The 27,134-nt window shown below is 23.1% G+C and overlaps 2 protein-coding genes across 2 annotated transcripts; one reads left to right on the plus strand and one right to left on the minus strand.

Annotated features, from left to right (window-relative positions):
• Nucleotides 1–21,252: 21,252 nt before the first annotated feature.
• On the plus strand, nt 21,253–23,675 carry HER10_EVM0013417 (uncharacterized protein; the record flags this gene model as incomplete). Its single annotated transcript, XM_035482776.1, has 2 exons — nt 21,253–21,770; nt 21,839–23,675. 2 exons carry the CDS (start codon nt 21,253–21,255, stop codon nt 23,673–23,675), a joined length of 2,355 nt encoding a protein of 784 aa, XP_035337872.1.
• Nucleotides 23,676–24,650: 975 nt separating this feature from the next.
• HER10_EVM0013232 (uncharacterized protein) lies at nt 24,651–25,418 on the minus strand (the record flags this gene model as incomplete). Its single annotated transcript, XM_035482596.1, has 3 exons — nt 24,651–24,972; nt 25,052–25,136; nt 25,196–25,418. 3 exons carry the CDS (start codon nt 25,416–25,418, stop codon nt 24,651–24,653), a joined length of 630 nt encoding a protein of 209 aa, XP_035337855.1.
• Between the last annotated feature and the right edge of the window lie 1,716 nt (nt 25,419–27,134).

A 27,134-nucleotide genomic window follows, 5' to 3' on the forward strand; every position in this document is an offset into this window, starting at 1 on the left:
TAACGAGATAGACCCTTTAAAACTTTAGATAAATATTTATTTTATTAAATATAAAAAGATTTATACTTTATAAAAAGTCCATTATTTTATTTTATTATAAAATAATTACTAAAGTTTTAATATAACTCTTTAAGCCTTTATAATTATCTAGCTTATATAAAAATATATTTTATATCTCTTATATAATAAATTAATAATTTTAAACTACTTATAATAAATATAAAAGATACTTTATTAAAAATTAAAAATATATTATACTTATTCTTATACTAACTAACTTAATAGCTTTTATATTTAATATATAATAATATATAATTTTTGTTTTTAAGTTTTAAAAAAAAAGTTAATTAATAAAATAAATAAGTTAATTTTTATTTATATAATAATATTAATTTAAAACTTTATAATAATAATTAGCTATAATAATTAGTTATATACTTAGTTATAATAATTAAAAATAGCTATAACTATAAAGTTCTAAACTTTAATAATAATATAAAAGTTATTTAATGAAGAAAAAAGAGCTGAAAAAGCTAATATTTAGTTACTAAGAGCTTATAAAAACTCTTTTTATTTTTATTATTTTATTAATAGCTAAAGTTTTATTTAAATTAAATAAATTATTCGGTTATTTTATAAAATAAATTTATTAATATATAAAATTTTATTTAAATAGTTAGTTAAATAATTAATTAAGAAGTTAGTTAATCAAAATATTATATTAATAAGAACTTATTTTTTAATATATATTTATTAATTAATAAGCTAAAGATACTTATTAATAAGTTTATTTTTTAAATTAATATTATAACTTAATACGTATAATAAGGCTAAGGCCTACTTTATAAGACTTATAATAATTACTATATATTATATATAAAAATATAAACTTAAAATAACTCCTCTCGGGATAAAAGAATTATAAATAAGTTATATAATTATAATTATATAATAAAATAAGAAGGGAATTAATATACTAGCGTTATAAATTAATATACTAGTATCGACTTTATACTAGCGTCGCTATTTAGCTTCGTAATTAGCTTAAAAATAATACCTCGCTATAAAAGCAGTAAGGATTATTATATTAATATAGCTTTTCTTACCCTCTTTTAACTTATACTTAGATTTAATATTTTTAAAAGTACGTATTATAGCCTACTTATATAATAATTTTATAAATCTTAAAATAAGATTATATAATAATTAAAAGGCTTATTACTTAACTATTTTTATAGCGTAATTATAAAAATTTATTATTATTATAAACTATTTCTTATTAGCTCCGTTTTTTTAAATACTAAGCTATATTAGCTATTTATTTATATAATTCCTTATTATTATTTTTTACTAAGAACGTTAAATTAGTTCCTTATTTATTATTATAATAAACTTAATATTTAGCTTTAAATTAGCTAACTTATTTTTATATTAGCTTAACTAGCGACGGTTTATTTTTATTCTTAAATAAGTAGCCTTATTTTTATTATTTATATTTTAGTTACTATAAGTAGTATTAGTTTAACTAGCTAATTAGTTTTTTAAAATAAAGCTAATTATAATAAAATAAGTTATATTATATTTTTAACTTATTATAAAAGGATATAATAATCTTAGGTTAAAGATCTAGTAATATAGATCTAAGGAAAACGTTTCTAAAAACGTTATTAAGGGTATATTTCTTACTTATTAAAAATAGCTAAATTTAATATTCTAGAATAGATCTTATAGTAATATAAGATACCTAGCTTAATTAAAATAGTATAATCTAAATTATATTTTTTAAAGGGCTAGAAATAATCTCTTATTAAATAATATTACCTTTTTATTAACCAGTATTACTTTTTAATTAATATAAAATATTTTAAAGAAAATATTATCTAAAGTTTACTTAGATATTTAAAATAAATACTTATATACTCCCGGCTTATAAATATTTCGTTCTTAATATAAGCTTACTTAAAATATATCTATTAGTTATTAATTATATCTTATATAATATTAATAAGCTAATATAAGTAACTAAGACTATTTAAGAAATAACTTTTAATATTATTATTATTTAACTTAGTACTAGAAATAATATAAATATTAAAGTTTTAATATTTTTAAATAGAGTAGCGGGCTTATTATATTCTTAAAAATAGGTATATTATATAGAAGTACTAAAAGATTAGGTATTAGTTATTAAACTTTTATAGAGCTTAGTTTAGGTTTTTTAAAAGCTTGCTTAGTTTTAATAAAAATAAAAAGCTTTTATATTATAAAAACCCTACGATATATATAAAGGGCGCTTATTAATAAGTATATTAATATAGGCCTTATCCTTATTACTTAGCGTAGCTATTACTTATATTAATAACTAATATTTTTATTATTAGACTTATTATTATTATTATTATAATTACGGTTTTTAATTTACTTTTACTTAGCCTAAGTATAATATTAGAATTAATATAGTAGATATAGAGTTATTACTAAACGTTTAGAAACTACTTATTTAGTATAGTTTTTATTTACTTATTATAATTTATAATAATAATAATAGAGTAGCGGACTAAGTATTAGTTTATAAGTTAGCGGATATTTATTAAAAGAAATTAAAAACCTTTTAGTTTTTATTATTAATAAGGCTAAACGTAGCGTTAAGTACGTTTATTTAATAATTTAGAAAGAGGAGCTTAAAGTAATTAGTATTATAAGTATTATTAAAACTAATTACTTTAGGAAATTACTTTATATTTAGAAATAATAAAAAAGGTTTAGATAAGGCTAATAAAGTAATTTAGTTTATTATTTAATTATTTTATTATATATAAGATATTTTGCTTATTAAATAGCTTAATTAATACTATAATTAGTAAATATTTAGCTAGTTTTTTTAGTTTATACGAGCCTAGTGTTATAAATATTTTATTAAGTAAATAAGGACTCTAAGAACTACTCCTAGATAATAATACGTATATTATAAGCCCGAATCTTAACTTATTAGTTTATAGTTCTAATAGTATTCTAAACTATTTAAGTAAGCTTATAATATAAAAAGTATATAGAGGCTTTAAGGCTAGGGTTATAATTATATTAACTATACTAAAGGTTTAAATAATAATATAAAGCTATTTACCCTCCTTTTAAGTTTTAATAATAACTTATTATTTATAATTATATTTATAAGATTTATATTATTAAATATTAATATTTTATATAGGCCTAGGCTTATTAAACTAATTATATTAGAAAGTATATTAAATAATTTTACCTCGAGCTTTATATTTATTCTGTTTTATAATATTAAATCTATTAGCTTTAGTAAAAGTATTAACTTAGTTAAAAAGGTATTATAAGTTTACTTTAGATTACTAGGAATTAGTAAGTTAAGGATTTTAGTTATAAAAGAGATGAGGATCGGTTATTTAGAGTATAATAAAGGTTATTATTTAAAAAACTTCGTTTTAAAAGAGGATTACTATAGAAGTAAATAGGGTAGTAAATTAATTTAAAAACTTTATAACTCTTATTATTAATAAATATATTTTTATTATTAGAGGAGCGCTATTATTAGTTATTAATTAGTCTTAATTACCTATATAATAAGTTAAAGAATAATACTAAATTATTTTATTATAAAATAAGAAGGTTATTTAGACTATTTATTAAGAAAAGAGGCTATATTTTAAAAAAGTTATAAGAGAATAATCCGCTAAGTTTACTTTATTTTTTAAAAAATAATAAATAAAATATAATATAAGCTCTATACTAAGGTAATTGTTTATAAAAGGTTACGTATTTTATAATATATTAACTAAAAGTTTAATAATAAAGTTATATTACCTTTAAAAATTACTAATTTTATAAAATTAATTAACATTAAAATAGCTAGTTTTTAAAAAAAGAAATAATAGTTAGCTAAATAATAATAAAAAGTAATAATTAATTAATAGTCGCTCTTATAAAAGAAAAGGTTTATTAATAATAATATTACTTTAAGATTAGCCTAGTACAATATTTTTAATTCTAAGTAAAGAAACTATTAATAATAAATAATATAAGTCTAGACTTAGGGCTTAATAATATAACTAAAAAAAAAAAAAAAGAAAAAAATAAAAAGGGTAAAGATATTTTATAAATATTTAGTAGAATTTAACTATACTAATAATATTTTTAGGCTAATTACGAAGCTAAATAGTAACGCCGGTATAAGGGTAATACTGGTATATTAATTTACGACGCTAGTATATTAATTCTTAATAAATATATACTTATAAAAAATATAATGAATAATTGTATATAAATAAAATAAATAACTATTTAATAAATAGTTAAGTAATTATAAATAATAATATTATAAAAATATATTTATAAACGAAATTTATATATAATATAAACGTAAGCTAAGCTTAAAGATAAACTTTTATAGCTTTTTAATAATTAATTTAATATTAAATTTTATAATTACTTTTAGTTATTTTTATCAAAACCCTTTTTAATAAAACTATAATTAATTATTAAAGCCTTATTTATTTTATAATTTATAAATATAACTTTAGGAAGTTATTTATAACTACGATACTATTTATTTAATATTCATAACTTTAACTTTTATTAATATACTTATTATAACTAGCTAGCCGTAATAACTAAGTACTATTTTTATTAGTTTAATATTATATAATAATTCTTTTTCTAGCTTTATAACTATAAAAGTCGATTTTAATAAAATTATATTTTTAGAAAGAATTATATAATATATATAACGTACTTTAAGTATATATTTAATATAATATAATAAGTTTAATACGAAAACTATTATTTAATTTTATAATATAATTTAATATATTTATTAAATTAAGTTAATATAGTAGCTATAGCCGCTATTATTAATTATAAAGTTTATTATATAATAAAAACTTAGTATTAATTTTAATAAACTAACTTAATTAGAAATAAAATTAGCTCTTAATAAAGCGGGCGGACCTAAAGAGAATTATATTATTATAATAATAGAAAATAGGTTATTAAGAAAATATAACTAGAGACGATATTTTAATACTATATTTATTAAAGGGCTAATAAAAGGGGTAAGTATAAATACGGCTTTAACTTATAATAAATAAAAATTCTTTTATAAATTAAATTATACTCTCTAATTATATTATAATGGCTAGCTAGTTATAATAAATATATTAATAAAAGTTAGGATTACGAAACTAATAATAATATTATAATTATAAATAGCTTCCTTAAAACTATATTTATAAATTATAAAATAAATAAGTCTTTAATAATTAATTATAGTTTTATCAAAAAGTTCTTAATAAAAATAGCTAAAAATAATTATAAAATCTAATACTAAGTTAATTATTAAAAAGCTATAGAAAATCTATTCTTAAACTTAGCGAATTTATCCTATATATAATCCTATATACTATCTAAATAATTCTTTTATAATTAAGACTAATATTATAATATCGGTCTTATAAAAATAAACTATTTTTATCTTATTAATTTTATTTATAAACCGCTTGTTATCTATTAATCCTTCTTATTATTATATAACTTATTTATAGTTTTTCTATTTTATTAAAATAACTCTTATATTAATATCTTTATATATATATAATATATATAATTATTATAAGCCTATAAAATAGCCCTAATCTTAATTATATATATTAAGTTATAATATTAAATCTCTTTTCTAAAAATCTAGTCCCGTAAACTTATAAATAAATATCCGTAACCTAGGTTAGGGCTAATTAAGTTATTTATTTTTATTTATTTTTATAATACTAATACTATATTAAGTTATATAAAAATTAAATTTAAAAATAAAATTTAAAAAATAAAAATAAAAATCGTAAGCGCCTCCGCTTTAAAATTTATTAAAGCTCGTTTAGTAATTACTAATATACCTTATACTCGTTATTTTTATACTAAAGTTCTATATTAGTTTAATAAAAAAATTTTTATTATTATACTTATATTTATTTTTAATTTTATTTTTGCAAATCGCTGGTAGTTTTTAATATTAGTTATATAGTATTTATATATAGTATTCTATTTTATTAAACTATTTTTATAGTTTTTTTACTTTTAACTTTTTTTTTATAAAGTTTATAATTACGGATTAATAGTAATATTAGGCGCACAGTTACTTTATAAGCTTATCTTATACCTAGCTAAGTTTATTACCCTTCTAAGTAACGGCCTTATAATAATAATATTTAAGATACCCTCGTTACTATTATTAAGAATAATACCGATATATATATATATATATATTCGTTACCTCGTTTTTATTAAAGTTAGAAAACGCTTCCTTTACTATCTATCGCTACTACTATTACTATTACTATTTAACTATTTACTTTAAGTATACTTTATTAAAATACTAAGATATTAATAACTTATTAATCCCTAGGGCTTCTTTAATAACTAATAAAAGTTCGATTTTATAGCTATTATACTAAATAACTCTAAGTTATAAAGAAACTATTTTAATAAATACTACTTTTATAATATTAATTTATAAAAATAGATAAATATATTATAATAAGTATTACCCTTATTAGTACCCTTTTAATATAATATAGAGGTATAAATAAGCCTAGACTTAATAATATAATTAAGAGCTTAGAAAGAGTATAAGTAAGCGTATTAAATAAAAATATTAAAGAGAAGCTATTATTAAATAAGATAAAGGGAAAAATAAGGGTAATATTTAGTTATTTAGAAAGTAATTAATATATTATATTGTTAGTAATAGTTAAGCTATAGCTAGCTATTATTAGTTATAAAGTTTATTAAGTAATATATATAATAAAAACTTAATATTAACCTTAATAAGACTAGCTTACCCGTGAGGGCGAAGTTAGCCCCTAATAAGGCGGGCCGGACCCCAAAGGGATTATACTTATATTAAAATAAAAAAGCTTTATAATAGGGTATTAATAGTTTTAACTTATAAGTTTATTTTTTTTTTTATTATTCTAATATTCTTCATAATTTAAAAACTTAATATTTAATAAAGAAAAAAAAAAAAGTAAGTAAAGAGCTTTTAAATTTATAAAAAGTTAGCTCTTTTTAATTATTAATAGCTACTATTACTAATTATTTATTCTATATTTAAAAACTTAAAAACTAGTATATAAATATTAAACTAAGACCTTTTATTAAAAATAAAAAAATAAATAAGTTTAATATTTTAAAATTTATATTAAATACTTATAAATATAATATTCCCTAATAGAGTAATCTGCCGGGGCTATATTATATATTACGTATTAAGGAAAACTAAGTATATTATACTCCGTACTTAATTACTAACTAAAATAGTTAACTAATTCGACTATTATTTCCTTTTATTAATCTCCTAACCTTCTATTATATAAAATCCTCTTAAGTTCTAGCTGTCTATAGGGCGAGCTTTACTTACTTTAACGTATATAGGACCTCCTAATACTAACCTATATAAATAACTAGATCCTATATTATATACTCCTTCTTATTAAAAATTAAAACCCTTATATAATTCCTTATATTTATAATATAACTTATATTAAAAAAATTTAACCCTATAAAATATAACTTTTAAATTAGTATTAATATATTAAATCTTAATATTTATACTAGCCTAGCTATTTATAATATTTATATTATTACTTAGCTAAATTCTGTATTATTAAAAAGTACTACGCTACTCCTTAAGTATACTTATATTAATTATAATAACTAGGGCGTCGAGGGGGCTTAAAAATCTATTAAGCCCTAAAAGGGGGAACCTATTAAGGGGTATCTTTAGAATAAATTCTTATCAAAGTAATAGTTTATATATATTAATAAGTTTATTTAATAAGTTTATTTAGTAAGTTTATTTAATAAATTTGTTTAGTTTAAATAAAAATAGCTTTAAGTAATATTAAAAGTAATAAAAATAAAAAAATCTTTATAAGCTCTAATATAAATAGTAAATATTAGCCCTTTAACCCTTTCTCTAAAAACTTCTATATTATTATTAAAATTTAGAACCTCTATAATTAAAGAAAGCTACCTCTAACCTTTATAACTAACCTCTATTATTAACCTTTTAACTAGTGCCGCTATTAAAAATATAACTTACTTATCCCAAATTAAATAATAGTTTTCGTATTAAAATTATTATATTATATTAAGCGCGTAGGGTATATTACGTATATTATATAATTAAAAATATATTATATTATATAATTTTTTAAAAGCGTAATTCTATTAAAATCGATCTTTTATATTTATAAAGCTAAAAAAACTACTATATAAATATAGTATAATTAAAAGTTATAATTTATATAAGTTTTTAATAATATAAATTAATTTATTTTTAAAATTAATAATAAGTTCGTATTTTTAAGCCCGTTAGTACTATTCTCTAATAATCTTTAAAAATTATTAAAAATTCTAAAAGTTTATAATAAGTTCTTATATATTTTCTTTATATTTATAGTTTTATTTAATTAGGCTTCTTATATTTTATTCTTAACTCTATAATTAATAATTTACTTAACTTTGTATTTTAATTCGTTTAGTTTTATAATAATATAATCGTTTATATAAGAGTCCTTAAGCATTAGTTTAAGAAATAAAATATAAAAATTAGATAATATCTTATTATATTTAGAAGTCTTAGTTTATAATTATTTAGAAGTCTTAGTTTATAATTATTTAAAACCTTTTATAAGATTTAAAAAGTCTAAGTCTTTTATAATTTAATTTATTACTTAATTATTTTATTTTAATATTTTAATAAAAAGATAAGTACTATCCCCTTTTTTAAAATAGTCTTTTAATCCTTAATTTATTAATATACTTCTTTATTTATTATTATATAAACTTAAAGTCTAATAAAATCTTTACTTAAAACTTTTAAGTTTTTACGTTTATTACGGCTTTTATAACTTATAATCCTTATTATACTTTTTATAAGTAATTAGCTTATAATTATAATTAAAATAAAATAATAAATATTTTATATTTTTATTTATTACTATTATATATAAATTAAATTATTAATAATAATAATACCTAGTTGTTTTAGTTATAATTAATATAATAATAAAAATAAATCTCTAAGATCTAATTAATCCTTTTTATTTATTTATTAATCTATAAATAAAAATAATAAATAGTTTATAATTTATACTAAGTTATAAAATTAAAGATCTTTAAAATATTAAAATAAATATATTTCCTCTATTAAAAATAATTTTTTTAAGTACTCTGTAATTTATAATATCTATTTTTAAGAACGTATATATAAGTTCTTTTATATTACTTAATTCTTTATATAATATAAAGTATATATATTTAATAAGTCGATTAATAATAATTAAAATACTATTAAATTATACTTTTATAAATAGTTTTTAAACTTAAAAGTTTAATAATAAAGTTTTATAAAATTGAGTACTATATTTTTAATACGTAATAATAATTATAGCTCTCTATAAAGTTTATAAAAAGTATTTTTATTTTTTATAAGTTACGTAATCCTTAATTACGTTAGCGATTTTAATATATATAATAAATTTATTATAATATTAGCAAATCCGTTTTATATTTTTATAATACCTTAATAATTATATACTTTAGTACTATATATTCTTATAATAGTTTTAAAAACATTTTTAATTAAGCTAGTATTACTTTTTTAACTATTATTAAGAGTTTATAAGCTAATATAAGGTTTTTATTTATATCTTTTTAAAAATAATTGTTTTTTAAAGACCTTAACTTCGTAATTAGGTCTTTTATTAAGAGTATTTATTTTACTATTTTTAAATCCTTTTAATAAATTATTTTAAAATAGTACTTAGAGAAGTATTTTAATTATTAAACCTATTATTTATTTAAGTTTTTAAATATAATAAAATATATAAAATTCTTATAATCTATATATACTATAACTTTATACTTAGTATTAAATAATTATAATCTCTATTCTTAAAAAGCTTTAATAATAACTATTAGTTCTTTATTATAAATTTAATAATTAAGCTTAGCTTTATAAAAAGCTTTAAAATAAAAGTATAAAGTTATAAATATTTTTATTATCCTATTAGCTAAGTATTCTCTATAATAAAGTCTAAAATATTAATTTCTATTTTAAAACATTTAAATAAATCTAAGATCATAATAACTAGTTTAATTATAACTATATTTTTAATTTTAATAAATACTTTTTATATTTAAAGTTTTAAATAAATAGTATATTTTTTATATTAAACCGTTAAGAGGTCTTATAATATTAATATATTCTTTAAAAACTTTTAATAAAAATTAATAAATCCTAAAAAATTAAATATCCTTAATATTAAAAGTATAAGCTAACCTAACTATCTTTATTTTAAATTATTATATATAAATTTCTTTTAATATAATAATATAACCTAAGAAATCTACTTTTATATATAAATTCGCATTTCTTTAGTTTAATAAAAGTTTTATATCCTAAAGTTTTTAAAATACTAAGTAAATATACTTTTATATATTTTTAAGTTAAGTAAAAATAAGGATATTATTAATATAAATAATAATAAAAATATTAATATACTCTTTAAGTACGTAGTTAATTATTATTTAAAAATAATAAGTATATTAATAAATCTAAAAATATAATAAGGTACTTAAAGATTCCTCTTCGTATTTAAAATATAGTTTTTATTTATCTCTTTACTTAATTCTAATTTAATTAAATACTATTTTAAAATTTATTATAATAAACTAATTAGTTCTATATAATAATTCTCTAAATTTAATAATAAAAATAAGGGATAATAATTCTTTGTAATAATTAAGTTAAGTCCTTAATAATTAACTATAAATTATAGTTTTTATTTTTTTAATATAAAGAATACTAATACTCTAACTAATAAATTAAAAGGTCTAATATATATTTTAGTAAATATTTTCTTAAAATAGTTATTAAATTCTTATTATTTTTATTAATTAAAACGTATAGTAAATAGAACTATAGTCATTCTCCTTTTTAAGTTCTATTTATATATCCTAATTATTATATTTTAAAAATCTTATTTCTTTTAATAAATAGCTTTATATACTTCTAGTACTCCTTAAATATAATTTAAAATAAATTTAATCCTTAATTATCTATTATTAGTACGAGCGTCCTATTTAGTTCTACTCTCTTAATATAAACTAAGTATCTTATTTCGTTTTTAATATTCTAAGTATTATATAAGATTTATTTAAACTCTTTTATAAAGCCGTTTAATAATTAAATCTATTTATTAAAAATAGCTTATTTTTAATTTATTTATAAATTATGTTTACGTAACTATATAATTCTTAGAATTATATTATATTCGTTCCCTTTTTTTTTTTTTTTTTTTTTTTTAAAATGATTATAAATATTTATATAGCCCCGACGGAGTAATCTACAGGCCGTACTATATATTACGTATTAAAGAAAACTAAGTATATTACGCTTTATACTTAATTACTAATTAAAACTCCTAACTTTTTACTATTTCTAGCTATTTATAGGGTAAGCTTTACCTACTCTAACGTATATAAAACCTCTTAATACTAGCCTATATAAGTAGCTAGGTTTAATATAATCTCTTTTTTTATATAAGTATTATTATTACCAGGGGCTTATAAAAGCTATTTAAAGCGCTAACTTATTACCTAACCTTATACTCCTCTAGCTTATTTATTATAATTATTATAACTAAGCTAGTATTAATATATTAAATCTTAATATCCGTATTAACTTAGCTATTTATAGTACTTATAATATTACTTAGCTAAATTTTATATTATTAAAAAGTACTATTATTTTTAAGTATATTTATATTAATTATAATAACTATAGTATTAAGCTAGCCGTGGGTACTTAGCTTAAAAAGGGCAGACTTATTAATAAATATCTTTAGAAAGTTCTAGCTTACTAATTACTAATTATATACTAAGAGTAGTAGTTTATATATAGTAGTTTTTTCCAGCTTTATAAGTATAAAAGATCAACCTTAACAGGATTACGCTTTTAAAGAAATTACATAATACGGTATACTTTTTAACTATATAATACGCATAATATACCTAAGTACGCGCTTAATATAATATAATAATTTTAATATAAAAACCGCTATTTAATTTAAAATAAGTAAGCTATACCCTTTAGTTATTTATTAACAATAGGCTAAGTAATATACTTATATAGTAGTGCTAGTTAAAAAGTTAATAATAAAGGTCGGTTATAAAAGTTAAAGGCGGCTAATTATAAAGGTTCTAAACTTTAATAATAACGTAGAGGTTTTTAAAAAGGGTTAAAAGCTAATATTTATTACTTTTTAAAGCTTATAAAGATTTTTTTATCCTTATTATTTTTAATATTACTTAAAGCTATTCTCTATTTAAACTAAATAAATTTACTAAATAAACTTACTAAATAAACTTATTAATATATATAAACTACTACTTAAATAACTAGTTAAATAACTAGTTAAGAGGTTAGCTAATTAAAATATTATTTTAACAAGAACCTATTCTAAAAATGCCCTTCGATAGGTCCCCCCCTCTAGGGCTCAATAGATTCTTAGGCCCCCTCGACGCCCTAGTTATTATAATTAATATAAGTACGTTTAAAGAGTAATATAGTACTTTTTAGTAGTACGGAATTTAGTTAAGTAATAGTACAAATATTATAAATAGTTAGGTTAGTATAGATATTAAAATTTAATATATTAATATTAATTTAAAAATTATATTTTATAAAGCTAGAAATCCTTTTAATACGGGCTATATTATAAATATAAGGGATTATATAAAGGGTCCCCTAACCCTTAATAAGAAAGAGTACGTAATATAAGATCTAGCTGCTTATATAAGTTAGTATTAAGAGGTTTTATACGCATTAAAATAAGTAAAGCTCGCTTTATAAACGGGTAGTAAAAAATTAAGAACTATTTTAATTAGTAATTAAGTACGGAGCGTAATATACTTAGTTTTTTTTAATATATAATATACAATACGGCTGATAAATTACTCTATTAGGAGGGTAGTAGTTTATATATTAATAAGTTTATTTAGTAAATTTATTTAATAAATTTTTAATAAATTTATTTAGTTTAAATAAAGAGTAGCTTTAAATAATATTAAAAATAATAAAGATAAAAAAATTTTATAAGCTTTAGTACGTAAATATTAGCCTTTTTAACCCTTTCTTTAAAAACCTTTACATTACTATTAAAATTTAAAACCTCTATAATTAAAGGTAAATAACTTCTTTACTAAGCTACTTCTAACCTTTATAACTAACTATTATAACTAATTATTATAACTAACCTCTATTATTAACCTTTCTAACTAACGCTATTACATAAAGGGTAACTTACTTATCCTAAATTAAATAGTAGTTTTTATATTAAAATTATTCCTCTACGTTACTATTAAAGTTTAGAACCTCTATAGTTAAGGGCCGCCTCTAACCTTTATAGCCGACCTCTACTATTATTCTTTTTAATTAGCGCCGCTATATAATAAAAAGTATAGCTTACCTATTCCAAATTAAATAATAATTTTTATATTAAAATTATTATATTATATTAAGTACGTACTTAGGTATATTACGCGTATTATATAGTTAAAAAGTATACCGTATTATATAATTTTTTAAAAGCGTAATCCTATTAAGGTCGATTTTTATACTTATAAAGCCAGAAAAAAAACCACTATATATTAAAATTATTATATTACGTTAAGTACGTACTTAGAGTATATTATATATATTATATAATTAAAAGTATATTATATTATATAATTTTTTTAAAAGCGTAATCCCGTTAGGTTAATTTTTATACTTATAAAGCTATAAAAAACCACTATATATTTATATAGAAGTACGTAATTGTTTAGAATATATATCCTTTATTATATTAAAATAACTTCCTTAAAATCGTAAAATAAATATAGTTCGTTCTTTATTTTTTATTTAATATTATATTTTTAATAATCCTTAAAAATATAAATTCTTTTATATACTACTATTAATTATAGCGTATATTTATTATTTTTAAATATTAATATTTATTATAAAATATTTTAAGCTTCTATAATAAAGAACCTTAGTTAAGGTTTTATTTTTTTATTCTAATTTAATTAGTATTTTTAATTTTTAGTTATTTAAGAGCTAGCGCTTATCCTTTTTAATAAGTTATTTATAATTATTTTTAAATCTATATATCTTTATCCCTAATAAGAAAATATAGTACGTTAATTATATTTTAAATATTATCTCTTTCGTTTTTAATAAGTTCTCTTCTTTTAAAAATAATTTATAAACTTATAATATTTTAATATTAAACTAAGTATTTAAAATATATTTATTATATAAATAAATATTTAAAACTATAATAAAGTTATCTAAGTTTCCTAAAATAAGTTAGTTCCTAATTATTTCTCTTATACTTATTCTTTTAAAATTACTATTTATAAGTTTTAAATATTAAATAAATTTTATATTAATCTATTTAATATATTTCCTAATCTTTTTAGTATTATTAAAGTATTTTATTAAATAGTTTAGGTTTAAAAAAGTTATAATTCTATTTCTACTTAGAATATTTATAATCTAATATAAGAGTTCTATTTTAAAATAAACCCTAGGGATAATTCTATTTAAAAATCTTTTAAATAATATTAATTAACATACTTTTAATAAGAATAATAATTATAGTTATTAATTAAGTACTTTACTTAAAAACCTTATTATATTAAAAATAATTAAGTACTAATAAGAGGTCGTCCTTATTTATAAATAGTATTTCTTTATTTTCTTTATAATAGTTTATATTATTAAAAAGACGAACTAGTTATTTTTAAGAAATAAATATCTTTTATTTAGGTTATTTCTTTTTTTAACTTCTTTTAAAATTAGTATTATTTATACTAAGTATATTCTTATTAATAACTTTTATTTAAATACGTTATTAAGTAATATTATAAAGTTTATCTAAGTCGTAGGGTAATTCTTAGCTTATAAACTATTTTAAGTTCTATTTTTAAATACCTCGTTCTAAAATAAGGTTTCTATCTAATTCTTTAATATTAACTTAGTAATTTAATCTTATTATTTAAAATCTATTTTTTATTTATTATAAATAATAATATACGTAATAGTAGTTTTACTAAGATTTATTTATTAATAATAGCTTCGTTAAGTTATTTATTAATTTTATAAATAACTTTAGTATTAAGAACCTGTTAGTTTATAACTAAAGTTTTAATATTAATTTTCTTAATACTAATTCTTACTATAATAAGTTATTTTAATTCCTTAAGGTACTAACTTACTTATTCCTTACTATCTTAATAAATAAAGTAATTATTATTAAAATATTTAATTTATAATAATAATTTATATTAGTTTTTGGTCTTAATTTTTAGTATAACTCTAATAATTATATTAATAATTTTAAACTTATCTTAAATTTATTTAAGTTATTAATAATCTTATATTATATACCTAATTTATCGTAATTATAATACTTAAAATCCTTTTGAATAATCCTCGATTTATAATATTAAAGTCTATAAGTTTATTATACTATCTATAAAATATTAGTTTTTATTACTAATAATAATTTCGTAAAGCTTCTTTTATCTTAAGAATTAAGATTAGTATTATCTATTAATATTAACTTATAATTATTAGTTCTTTTCTTTATATTACTTATAAAACCTAATATTAAGTTTAATAATAAGTTTAATATAAGTTAAGAATTCTTTTAAAATATTAAGTTTAAATATTTTATCCTTAATTTCGTTTTTAGTCCTTTATAAAAATTAAAAATTCGTATTTATTTAATAATATTTAGTTTTACTAAAAACTTTTAAATTCGGCTACGTAATAAAAATAAACTTAGTTTATTTAAAATTCTTTAAGTTTTTAACTTATTAGACCTTATTTAGGTTTTAAAAAGTAATTTTAAAACGTTCTAAAATCTTATTATATTAATAAAAATTATAATAATCTTATCTTTATAATTCTTAAAATAACTATTATTATAAAAACTCTTTTTAAAAAGGTTTAAACTATTCTAAAACTCGTTTTCTAAAAAAAGTTATTATATAAATAACTCGCCCCTTTAGGGTCGGCCCGCCTCATTAGGGGCTAACTTCGCCCTACGGGTAAGCTAGTCTACGAGGGTTAATATTAAGTTTTTATTACGTATATTACTTAACAAACTTTATAACTAATAATAGCTAACCATAGCTATTATACTAACTAAACTTAATAAATACATCGAACTATACTAATTACTTTTTATATAACTAAAAACCACGCTTTAAACTCATCCTTTTTTAAATCCTCTAACTTATTTAAATACCTACTTCTTAGCCTAGTTATATAGTTCTTTAACTATATTAAGAAGTCAATTTCCATCTTAATATTAATATTAAAGCTCTTTTATAAAACTAATACTTTAATAATAACAATACTAATCTACTTTTTTCTTAACTATTTAGGGTTTTTTTTTAAGTCTAGTTATTCGAGGCTATATTTACGGATTTCTTTTTTTTAAAAAGCGGTATTAATTAGTATTATAGCCTTAGGGTCGAACCTCTTATTACGGAGGCGGCACTATAAATTAATAATAACTTATTTTAATATTTTAAATATTAATTATATATATTTAAGAGGAATTAGTAATAATAATTTATAGCGGTTTTAACTTTAATAAAAAAACAAGTAACGAATATATAATATATATATATTATACGTAAGTAAGAGTTAAAAGCGTACTAAATATTAGCGAGGTCAGTATTATTCTTAACAATAATAACGAGGGTATTTCTAATACTATACTATTATAAGCTACTATTATTTAAATAAGCCGCGAATTCAGCTAAGTATATAAATAAGCATAAAATAGTAACGTCCGTACTTAATATTACTATTAATCTATAATTATAAATTTTATAAGAGGAAAGTTAAAAAAGTAAAAAAATTATAAAAAATAGTTTAATAAGATAATAGGAGTATTTATTAATACTATATATTAATATTATATAATCGATATTAAGAACTACCTGAGCGATTAGTAGAGGTAAATAAATAAATAAATAACTCGCTTAGTCTTATTATAAAAATTCGTAGTATAAAAGTTTAATAAGTTCTAATTTAAATTAAAAACCCCTTAAAATATTTATTAATACTATTAAAAATAATAAGAAAATTAAATTTAAACTTCTCCTACCGTTTATTAAAATCTTAATAATATTAATAATAGTTCTAAAAGTTCTAACTTTTTAATTTAAGTTATTAATTTCTTTTTCTTAAAAATTAAAGCTATTATAACTTTATTTATTATATTCTATATAATAATAATATTTTACTACTTTTTTAAATCTAAACTAAGTACGTAGTATTATTATTAAAAATTTAACTAGCTCCTTATTACGTTTAATACTTTTCTTAATAGCGTATTTTATTTAAGTATAATTTTTAATTAAAAATAACGTCCCTATTAAAATCATAAAAACATTAAGTATACTATTATTAATAATAATAAGTTCGTTAACTAAGTTCTTAAACTACTTCTTTTTAAAAAAGAAATAAGTAAAGTATTATTAAAAAATATTATTATTTTTATTATTAATAAGCTTTATAAAATTAACTTACTAAATAAGAGTAATTAAAATATTATAACTAATTAATTATAATAAGTATATTAATAAAAATTAAGGTTATAAAATTAATAATAATATTATAATTATAAATAGCTTCTTTAAAACTATATTTATAAATTATAAAATAAATAAGTCTTTAATAATTAATTATAATTTTATTAAAAGGGTTTTTAATAAAAATAGCTAAAAATAATTATAAAATCTAATACTAAGTTAATTATTAAAGAAATTATAAAACGTTTATCCTCGAGCTTAGCCTAAGTTTATCTTATATATAAATCTTATATATTATTTAAATAGTTCTGTTATAATTAAAATTAATATTATAATATTAATCTTATAAAATAAACTATTTTTATTTTATTAATCTATTTATAAACCGCTTATTGTTTATTAGTCCTTCTTATATTATATAACTTATTTATAGTTCTTTTATTTTATTAAAATAACTCTTATATTAGTATCTTTATATATATATAGTATATTATAGCTATTATAAGCCTATAGAGCGGCCTAGTCTTAGTTATATATATTAAGTTATAATATATAATAATTTATTAAAAATAATTATTAATAAAAATATAGCTATATATTAATAATAGCTTATTTACTAATTATTACTTTACTAATAACTTTTAAAATTATAAACTATAGCTAATTTCTTTTACTTTTTAAATAATTATTATATTATTATTAAATACTAAATACTTTACTACTTAACTTCTAATAGTTTAGACTTTACTCTAATTAACTTAATTTAATAACGCCTTTTTCGTTTTTATTTACTATTAAAATAGTTTAACTTTAATAATACTAACTACGTACTATATATTACTTATAATATTAAATATTAAGGGCCTTTATAAGAGAAATAACTATTATTATAATATTAATAAAATATTAATATTATTATTAATAGCTAACTTTAAATTAAAATAAAAACCCTTATTTATTCTTATTTATTTAAATATATTTTGAATTACTTAATATAAATACTATATATATTTATTATAACTAGGATAAAAAGTAAAAGACCCGTTTTATTTAAAAACAAATTAGAGTATTATAAAATAAAGTATACTCTTAAAAATATAATAAAAATCGAGGTTAATAATAAAGTTATTTAAATATAAATAAACTAAAATAATAATATTAAACCTAGGAGTTATAAATAAATTCATAAAATTATTTATTATATTAAAGTTATTTAAATTTAAATAATTTAAGGATTTAAGGATATAAAAAAGGATTTATTTATTATTTAATAATGTTACGATTTAATATATATAAATAACTTAGAGGCTAGCTTATTAATTATAGTAGCTATAGTATACTATATATATAAATAAAATAAGAATATAGCTACTCCTCATAAAAAAAATTATAAAATAAGTTACGTATTAATAAAATAAGGATTATTTTAAGTTAAATTAATTTAATATAACTTAGGGCTAAATAATTATTCTAAATTAGGTTAATTAAAAATAATTTCAAAATAAAAATATATTTGAAAATAAAACTTATATATAATATAAACTTAAGCTAAGCTTAAAAATAAACTTTTTAACTTTTTCAATAATTAACTTAATATTAAATCTTATAATCACTTTTAGCTATTTTTATTAAGAACCCTTTTAATAAGATTATAATTAATTACTAAAACTTTATTTATTTTATAATTTATAAATATAGTTTTATAAAAGTTATTTATAACTTTAATATTATTTATTTAGTTATTATAATCTTAATTTTTATTAATATATTTATTATAACTAACTAGCTATAATAAATAACTCGGTTATAAATAAATTTTTATATTAATTTTAAAAATATTAAGGTTTTATAAATAAAAATATTTATAATATATTAATTATATAATAACTTAATATAATATAAACTAAAAAGTTTAAAAATTATAATAATATAATTTTAAATAGCTCTTACTTTAATAATACTACTATTATAACTAAATAAACGACTTTTATAAACTATTTATTTATTTAAATATTATATAATATAACTTTTAAAATAAATAATTAATATTATAATTAAATATATAAGAGTACTTTTTTAATAAAAGCTCTTTATATATTAAAAATATTATTATACTTTTAATTTAATAAAACACGTATATATTAATATATATTATTAAAAAAAACTATATATAGAAATATATTTATAAAAGGTAAGCTGTTTTACGTACGTAGTATATAAAATCAAATAAAATTAAATAAGTTAAATTATCTATTATTGTGCTTTACTTCCTCTAAAGTTCTTTTTAAAATCGAGTTAGCAAAGCGCCGAAGAGCATTAAGGACAGCGTGGCTTATAAAGATATGTCCATAATTTACTATTAGTATACTTACTTGTGTAAGTAACCTACGGTCACTCTAGCTATCCTTCCTCCCACATCTGATAAGAGTCTTACTTATAATAATGAACCTAGGCCAGCGAGATTCATCTTTGTGAACTTCGATCTAGAAAGCAGCAGACGCAATAGTCTTTCACGCCCAAGACTTCTCACGGGGCTGGATCTGGGCACAATAAGTGACAGGGCGATAGTCTGCAGCAACCCTACTCACAGACGGAAAACAAAAGAGGAGATTAAACTAACCAACCAGATCATATTGATGAAGTGATAAGCCGTTATGCTATCAAACCCTGCTTTGAGAAGAGACTCCGGGACATGGTTTTGGCGGCGCTGCAAACGCCCAGAGCCAAGACCGGTCTTCGGTGGTTTCCTCACTTTTCGGCCTCTCATCAAGCTTTCTTAGGTCGGAAAGCAGGTGGTAATGGATCTGTATCTTCATTAAGATGAAAGAAACCTTATTACGCAAGTGGGCATTCATATACTGATGTGCTCTAAGTCCCTGGCACTCCAAATGATACCTAACTGCAAGAGCTATTGTCAAAGCTCACATCTGCAGACATACTCTAATCGGAGATTTTCTCCTAGAGTTTCTCCTAAATCATGATTGTACCTTAACGTTGGCAGTTCCTGCCTTTTTGTGGCGGCATCTTTCTCGTCTCTGAGAAATGGCCAGTCGCAGAATCACGAACTGGCTTCTACTTCTAGGCGTGATATTCTTGGATTGGCATCGCGATGAGACGGAAGCTGGCATTATCGTAGTCAGAGACTCTTTTTCAGGGCGAACCGAGTCAGCAGATATTACCGGACCTCCTTGCGGTCATATGTTTTGGCGGTCTGAAGCAAATTGAGTTTCATAATGTCGCTGTCAATCTCAGTAAGGTTTATATCTATGCGCCAAGTGCTTTACTTCATTTAACTGACTTTCTGCTCAGACTTGTGTTCAAACTCTAATCATGCCATTTCCGGATCAGCTCGGTTGACTGAAATGAAAGACGAGCGAATTTCGGCGTCTCCAATGAAAGCCTAACATAGCCCTTTGGGGCATTTGTAAGCCTGTCGTCTCATGTCGTTCCCACGTTGAAGGCGGGAAAGTTCAATCACGATCAAATCAGCTTTTGATCGCATAGGTCCTGCAAATCCATCCGATTGTGATTAGCTTTTTGTCTCAGTCTTGGATGTCAGCAAAATCGAAAATGGCCAAACAGACCTTTCCTAGAAGTTTTGTCGCCCCAAGAGTTCGTCCCAGAACTTTGCTTTTCCTGGCTTGTGCTGGCATTGTCATTCATTTTTGCTTCAAATTGAGAAACGAATCGAGTGTACAGCTTGTCTCCTGGCACGATGTTACACACGAACCTCCTCCCGAGGGCCTTGTCGACCAACCACCCGTCTCTTCTATCGAGCAGCCCATTCCACCTATCGACCTATCCAAGAACAAAGACGAAGAACTGCAACAAGAAAAGGCAGAAGCATCGAAACAAGAGGCTGAGAGCTTGAAACAAGAGGCTGAAGCATTGCAACAAGAGGCGGAGGCATTGAAGAAGGAGGAGGAAGCATTGAAAAAGGAAGAAGAAGCCCTCAAACATGAAGCAGAGGCTGTAAAGCAGACCGAAAAGAAGCAGAAACAGGAAGAAGAAGCAAGGAAACATAAGGAGGAAGAACACGAACAGAAGCTACGGGACCAGTTTGCTAGGGAATACGACGCGGCTAAGAAGTGAGTATTGTGCAAATGGCCTGCCGTCATCCTATACGCATACAGAGCTGACTTGACTTTGACACCAGGCTTCCCGGTAGTGGTGCAATCTATGGCAATACCTTGAACTCCCTGGTCGACACAGACAACAGAACACATTTACATGCGGCGCGATTACGAGATTCCAGCGAGGAAGAACGGCCATATTCAAATCATCGACCTGTCCATTTCAACCCATATCCCGATTATAATGGAGAGGATTGGAAGAAGGAGAACCATCGCCCATATGTACCATGTCTCGGTGCTACCGGGGAGGTTGTGGAGGACTTACTTGTGTTCAAGGGCAGGCCTGCCAAGTTTCCGAAGCCGTCCTTTGGCAGCTTCGACATTTTCGACATGGACGGCAATCTCTGCTATGAACGCGAAAGTAGACTGGGACCTTACGGCCACACATTGCAGATCAAAGCGAACAGTCTACCAGTAAATTGGGACAGCGTCGATTGGGGTAGCCTTCAAGAAAACTGCGTCAAGCAAAACGCCGCTCGTTTTGGTACTGGAAAACCCAACGCATTTGTTGACACCGTTTACGGAACTTCCGGGACCGCTCAGAGACGAGAGGTCAGAGCAGATGGAGAGGACATGGAGGTTCCAAACAAACTGTCAACAACAATAGCAGGGACTGAGTCCCGAACTGCTGTTCTTCTTCGCACTTTCACTGGCAAACGATATACGGAAAACGATAAACAAGCTATCAGATCGTTGATTTCTGAGCTTTCCCTCCGTTCGGGCGGCGAGTACCAAGTCTTTCTTCTATTACACGTCCACGACCGTTCAGTCAACCTGAAGGGCGACAAGACGGCGTATCAACATGTTCTAGATGAACACGTACCTCGAGAGTTTCACGGAATTACCAAACTATGGAACGACCAAATCGTGTGGGACATCTATACAGCTCTCACCGAAGATGACGAGAAAAGTGTTCACCATGCGCAATGGCTATCAGTTCAAAAGTTTAGCATGGATCATCCCGAATTCGATTATATATGGAATTGGGAGATGGATGTACGGGTCGTCGGGCATAACTATGATTTCTTGGAGAGTCTGAGGGGATTCGCGAGAAAGCAACCACGAAGGGGTCTTTGGGAACGCAATGAGCGTTACTACATTCCTGATCATCACGGAACGTGGGCTGAGTTCCGCGACTATGTCGAGAAGCAAACCGCTGGTACCCAGGTTTGGGGTCCACCGAGCGTACCCTTCATCAACCCGGTCGGACCGAAGCCGCCTACTGGAAATCCCCGAGATGACCAATATGACTGGGGAGTTAACGAGGAGGCAGATCTGATCACTCTCGGTCCTATCTTCAATCCGGTCAATAGTAGCTGGATTTTCGCAGACCACATTTGGGGCTACAAAGATCAACAGCATCCAGCAACGTCGCTACCTCGACGGTGTACTATTGTTACACAATCGCGCATATCTAAGCGCCTCCTAGATATCATGCACGTCGAGAATCTTCGCGGTAACCACATCGCCTCGGAAATGACGCCCCAAACGGTTGCACTTCTCCATGGGCTGAAAGCAGTTTTTGCTCCCCATCCCACTTGGTTTGATCGTCCTTGGAACGGAAAGTTCCTCGATCATTGGTTCAACCCTGGGCCAAAAGGTGAAAGTGGTGGCCAAGGGAGTGCAATGGGGTACGGGAGAGAACGCAGATACCAAGGGATTACTTGGTACTATCGTGCTGAGCCTCCTTCTAGGTTGTACAACAATTGGATGGGGTACATAGATACCGATATTGGGGGTCGGGACTGGGAAATAACCAACGGCAGACCTTGCTTGCCGCCAATGATTTTGCATCCCATCAAGGATGTCAATCCAACCAGCCCGGGGTTCGCGACTAAATTTGAGCTTTTCTACGGCTAGTAACCTTCAACAAAGGGAACCATAGTGTGATGGATTTTAATCATGAATAGAACTCAATTACCACAGAAGACCCTAGTGCGATACGTGATGAAGAGTTGTTTCCATCCTGCGGGAACATGTGAATACGTGGCCGTTGAAAGACCTGTCAGACAGGAAAAGTGATTCAGTAGAAACACGCAGAGTAAAATGTAGGTCTAATATCATTACAGGCTTGATGCCGAGAATCATAGATTCAAAGGACAGGAAGGATAGATGAAAGATGAAAGATGCTAAATCTTCACTTCCTAAAGTAATATTAGTTAGCCACGTCAAACCTTCTAGTGAGGTTTCCGCTAATTAATCCGCAACTTTTGCAGCACGAATAACCTTTATTTAACGAGTCTCACGGCCTATGCATGTCAGGAATGTTTTATCACGATGCTCATTTCGTCGAGGAAAGTACAGGTTGACTTCAAAAGGTCATTATGTAGTCCACGGAGTAATTGCTTGGACTATGAGCATTAAAAAGTCATCACGTAATACCAGAAACAGCCGTATAAGTATTTCACGCGGTCTGGACCACAGGGAAAAAAGCCAATGACTGGATTATCCACTTAGGTCTCATGTTCTGATGCAATACCATGCCCATGCTTGAAGTCTCGAAGTCGAGATCATTTGCCTTACCGAAATTCCCTAGCTATGTGACCATGAGTAGGAACATTGAGGGCAGATCCTTAGCTGGAACTGAGACAACTACGGTAGACTATAGAGATAGCACACAGTCAAACCATGAGTTTGGACAGCACTCAGACTGCTTTGCACAACAAGGACCAAATCAGGGGTTATATTTGAAACAGTCCTTTTGCTAATCCTCCCACTGTAGTTGTTTCAATGCAGAATCGATCTTGACCATATTGAATAAGAGAAACATCCGTACTTCTGGTATTAAGGATTTTCTTGCTCATAATGGATGAGTCTTCCTTTGCATGATGCCCTCTACGGACACTTCGCAGTGGCCAGCTTAGTTGACTGTTTGACGACACCATCAAGCTCTGTGATAGAGATCTCACCCTCGCCCGGGCCATCACTGCTCATGCTCAAGTAGTTATTGATGATCATAGTGAACTTGCCTCCGTTAGAGTTGCAACCAGACTGGAATTCGGTGGAAAGATTGTTGGTAAACTCGGTTGCAGCATCAATCGGTGCTTTGAAGGGCCATTCCAGGTTGATAGTTCCCCGGCTTCCTTTGAACTTGTATTGGTTCTGATTCTTGGCCCACGCCCCTTCGGTCAATCTGACGTGTCCCTTGTATGTTCCGCTGCAAATTGTCAGTGTGTCAAACATTTCTAAAAGCTTTGGCTACATAAGAGTCGCCATGTGAAGATCTTGATGCATACCTCAAAATAACCAGCTGTCTATCAGCAGCTGTCTGGATGTCGACTTCTATCTGACACTTGACCTTTACTTTGTGGTCTCCAGCCTCTGAGAGAGACATTCGGTGATTAGTATAAGGCGCTAGCATTTCTTCTCGAAAAACGTACTGATCGTGGTGTTCAAGGCTTCATATAGCACATCGAAGCTACCACTAGGGTCGAGATTCCCACTCAGGGACCCAACAGGACAGCCCTCTCCAGTGTATCTGATACCAGTGACGGCAAGAGTAGCATTATCTCCAGAAACCTGACGTCCTAGGATGTTACGTGGCGGACTGGCGACGGCAGCACCGGCAAGGAATGAAACTAGAATCGAAGATATATGAACCATTGTTGCGATGCAGTCAAAAACCTGGGAAGCCTAAGAAAGTACAATATGGTATATCGTGATGAGACGAAAGATTTCTTCCTCATGAAACAATCGATCCCCAGCTTAGTACTTATAGCTCTTCAAAGAGCTAAGGGGAAATAATAATATTCAAGGTGGCAGAAACTTAAGTTTCGGGAAGCCCGAATCTCAATTTCACCAAGTGGAGCTGACACGAACAGATCTACATTGGCCGATTTTCACTTTCGACTACCCTTGCTGGATTTGGGATTTGTCTAATTGATTAACAAATCGTTGTGCAGATTCCATGGAACACAATGCCTCAGTGAGTTAGAATCTACGCCGGTGCCGTCTTGAACGTCCATTGCGAAAACTCGCATCATCTCCAATTTAGCAGCTAGTTCCTAACCCCAACACTCCCAAGATAATCATTTCCTCATTTTACGCTTCTCTCTGATTTATCAAAATACTATTCTATTTTTTAAGTCTCACTTTACCCTCTTATTAATTTCTTATAAGTTATACGTTTTAATATTTTAATAATTAGTTAAATAAATTAAGAAGGGACTTTATTATATACGAACTAAGTTTAATTATAAAAAGGATACTATTTATAATAAACCTTAAACTGAATTAAAAACTATTATAACTTAACGTAGGCTTTTTATTAAAATAATTAAATATATAAATATTTATAGGGTCTCTAGTTCTTATAATAACTTATTATTATAACTAAATATATATAATTAAAACTAGGGCTGGTCTTATAAGCTTTTAAAAGCTATAATATTATATATATATAATTTTAATAAAATAAAAGAATTATAAATAAATTACCTCCTTGAGTAATCCGATCCGCTAGGCCGTACTATATATTACGTATTAAGAAAAACTAAGTATATTACGTTTTATACTTAATTACTAACTAAAACTCTTAACTTTTATTATTTTTAATTATTTATAGGGCGAGCTTTATTTATTTTAATATATATAAGACTTTTAATATTAACTTATAAAAATAGTTAAGTTTAATATAATTTTATTTTTATATAAATATTAATATTACCTAGGGGCTTATAAGAGCTATTTAAAATATTAATTTATTATTTTAACTTTATATTTTTTAGCTTATTTATTATAATTATTATAACTAAGCTAGTCTTAATATATTAAGTTTTAATATTTATATTAGCTTGACTATTTATAATACTTATAATATTACTTAACTAAACTCCGTATAATTAAAGAGTATTTTATTTTTTTTATATTTATATTAATTATAATAATTATAGCGTTAAGCTAGTTAAAATAAGTACTTAGCCGAGAAAAGTAAACTTATTAACGAGTATATTTAATAAAATAGTAGTTTATATATTAATAAGTTTATTTTATAAGTTAATTTAATAAATTTATTTAATTAAATAGAGCTTTAAGTAATATTAAAAATAATAAAAATAAAAGAATTTTATAAGTTCTAAAAATAATAAATATTAGCTTTTTGCTCTTTTAAAAACTTTTATATTATTAAAGTTTAGAACCTCTATAATTAAGAGCCGCTTTTAATTTTTATAACTAATTATTATAATTAATTATTATAATTAACTTTTATTATTAACTTTTTAACTAGTATTATTATATAAGAAATAACTTATTATAAATTAAATAATATTTTTTTATTAAAATTATTATATTATATTAAGTATATACTTAGGATATATT

Source organism: Colletotrichum scovillei (genome assembly GCF_011075155.1).
Source record: "Colletotrichum scovillei strain TJNH1 chromosome Unknown Contig00002, whole genome shotgun sequence".
Taxonomy (NCBI): Eukaryota; Fungi; Ascomycota; class Sordariomycetes; order Glomerellales; family Glomerellaceae; genus Colletotrichum; species Colletotrichum scovillei.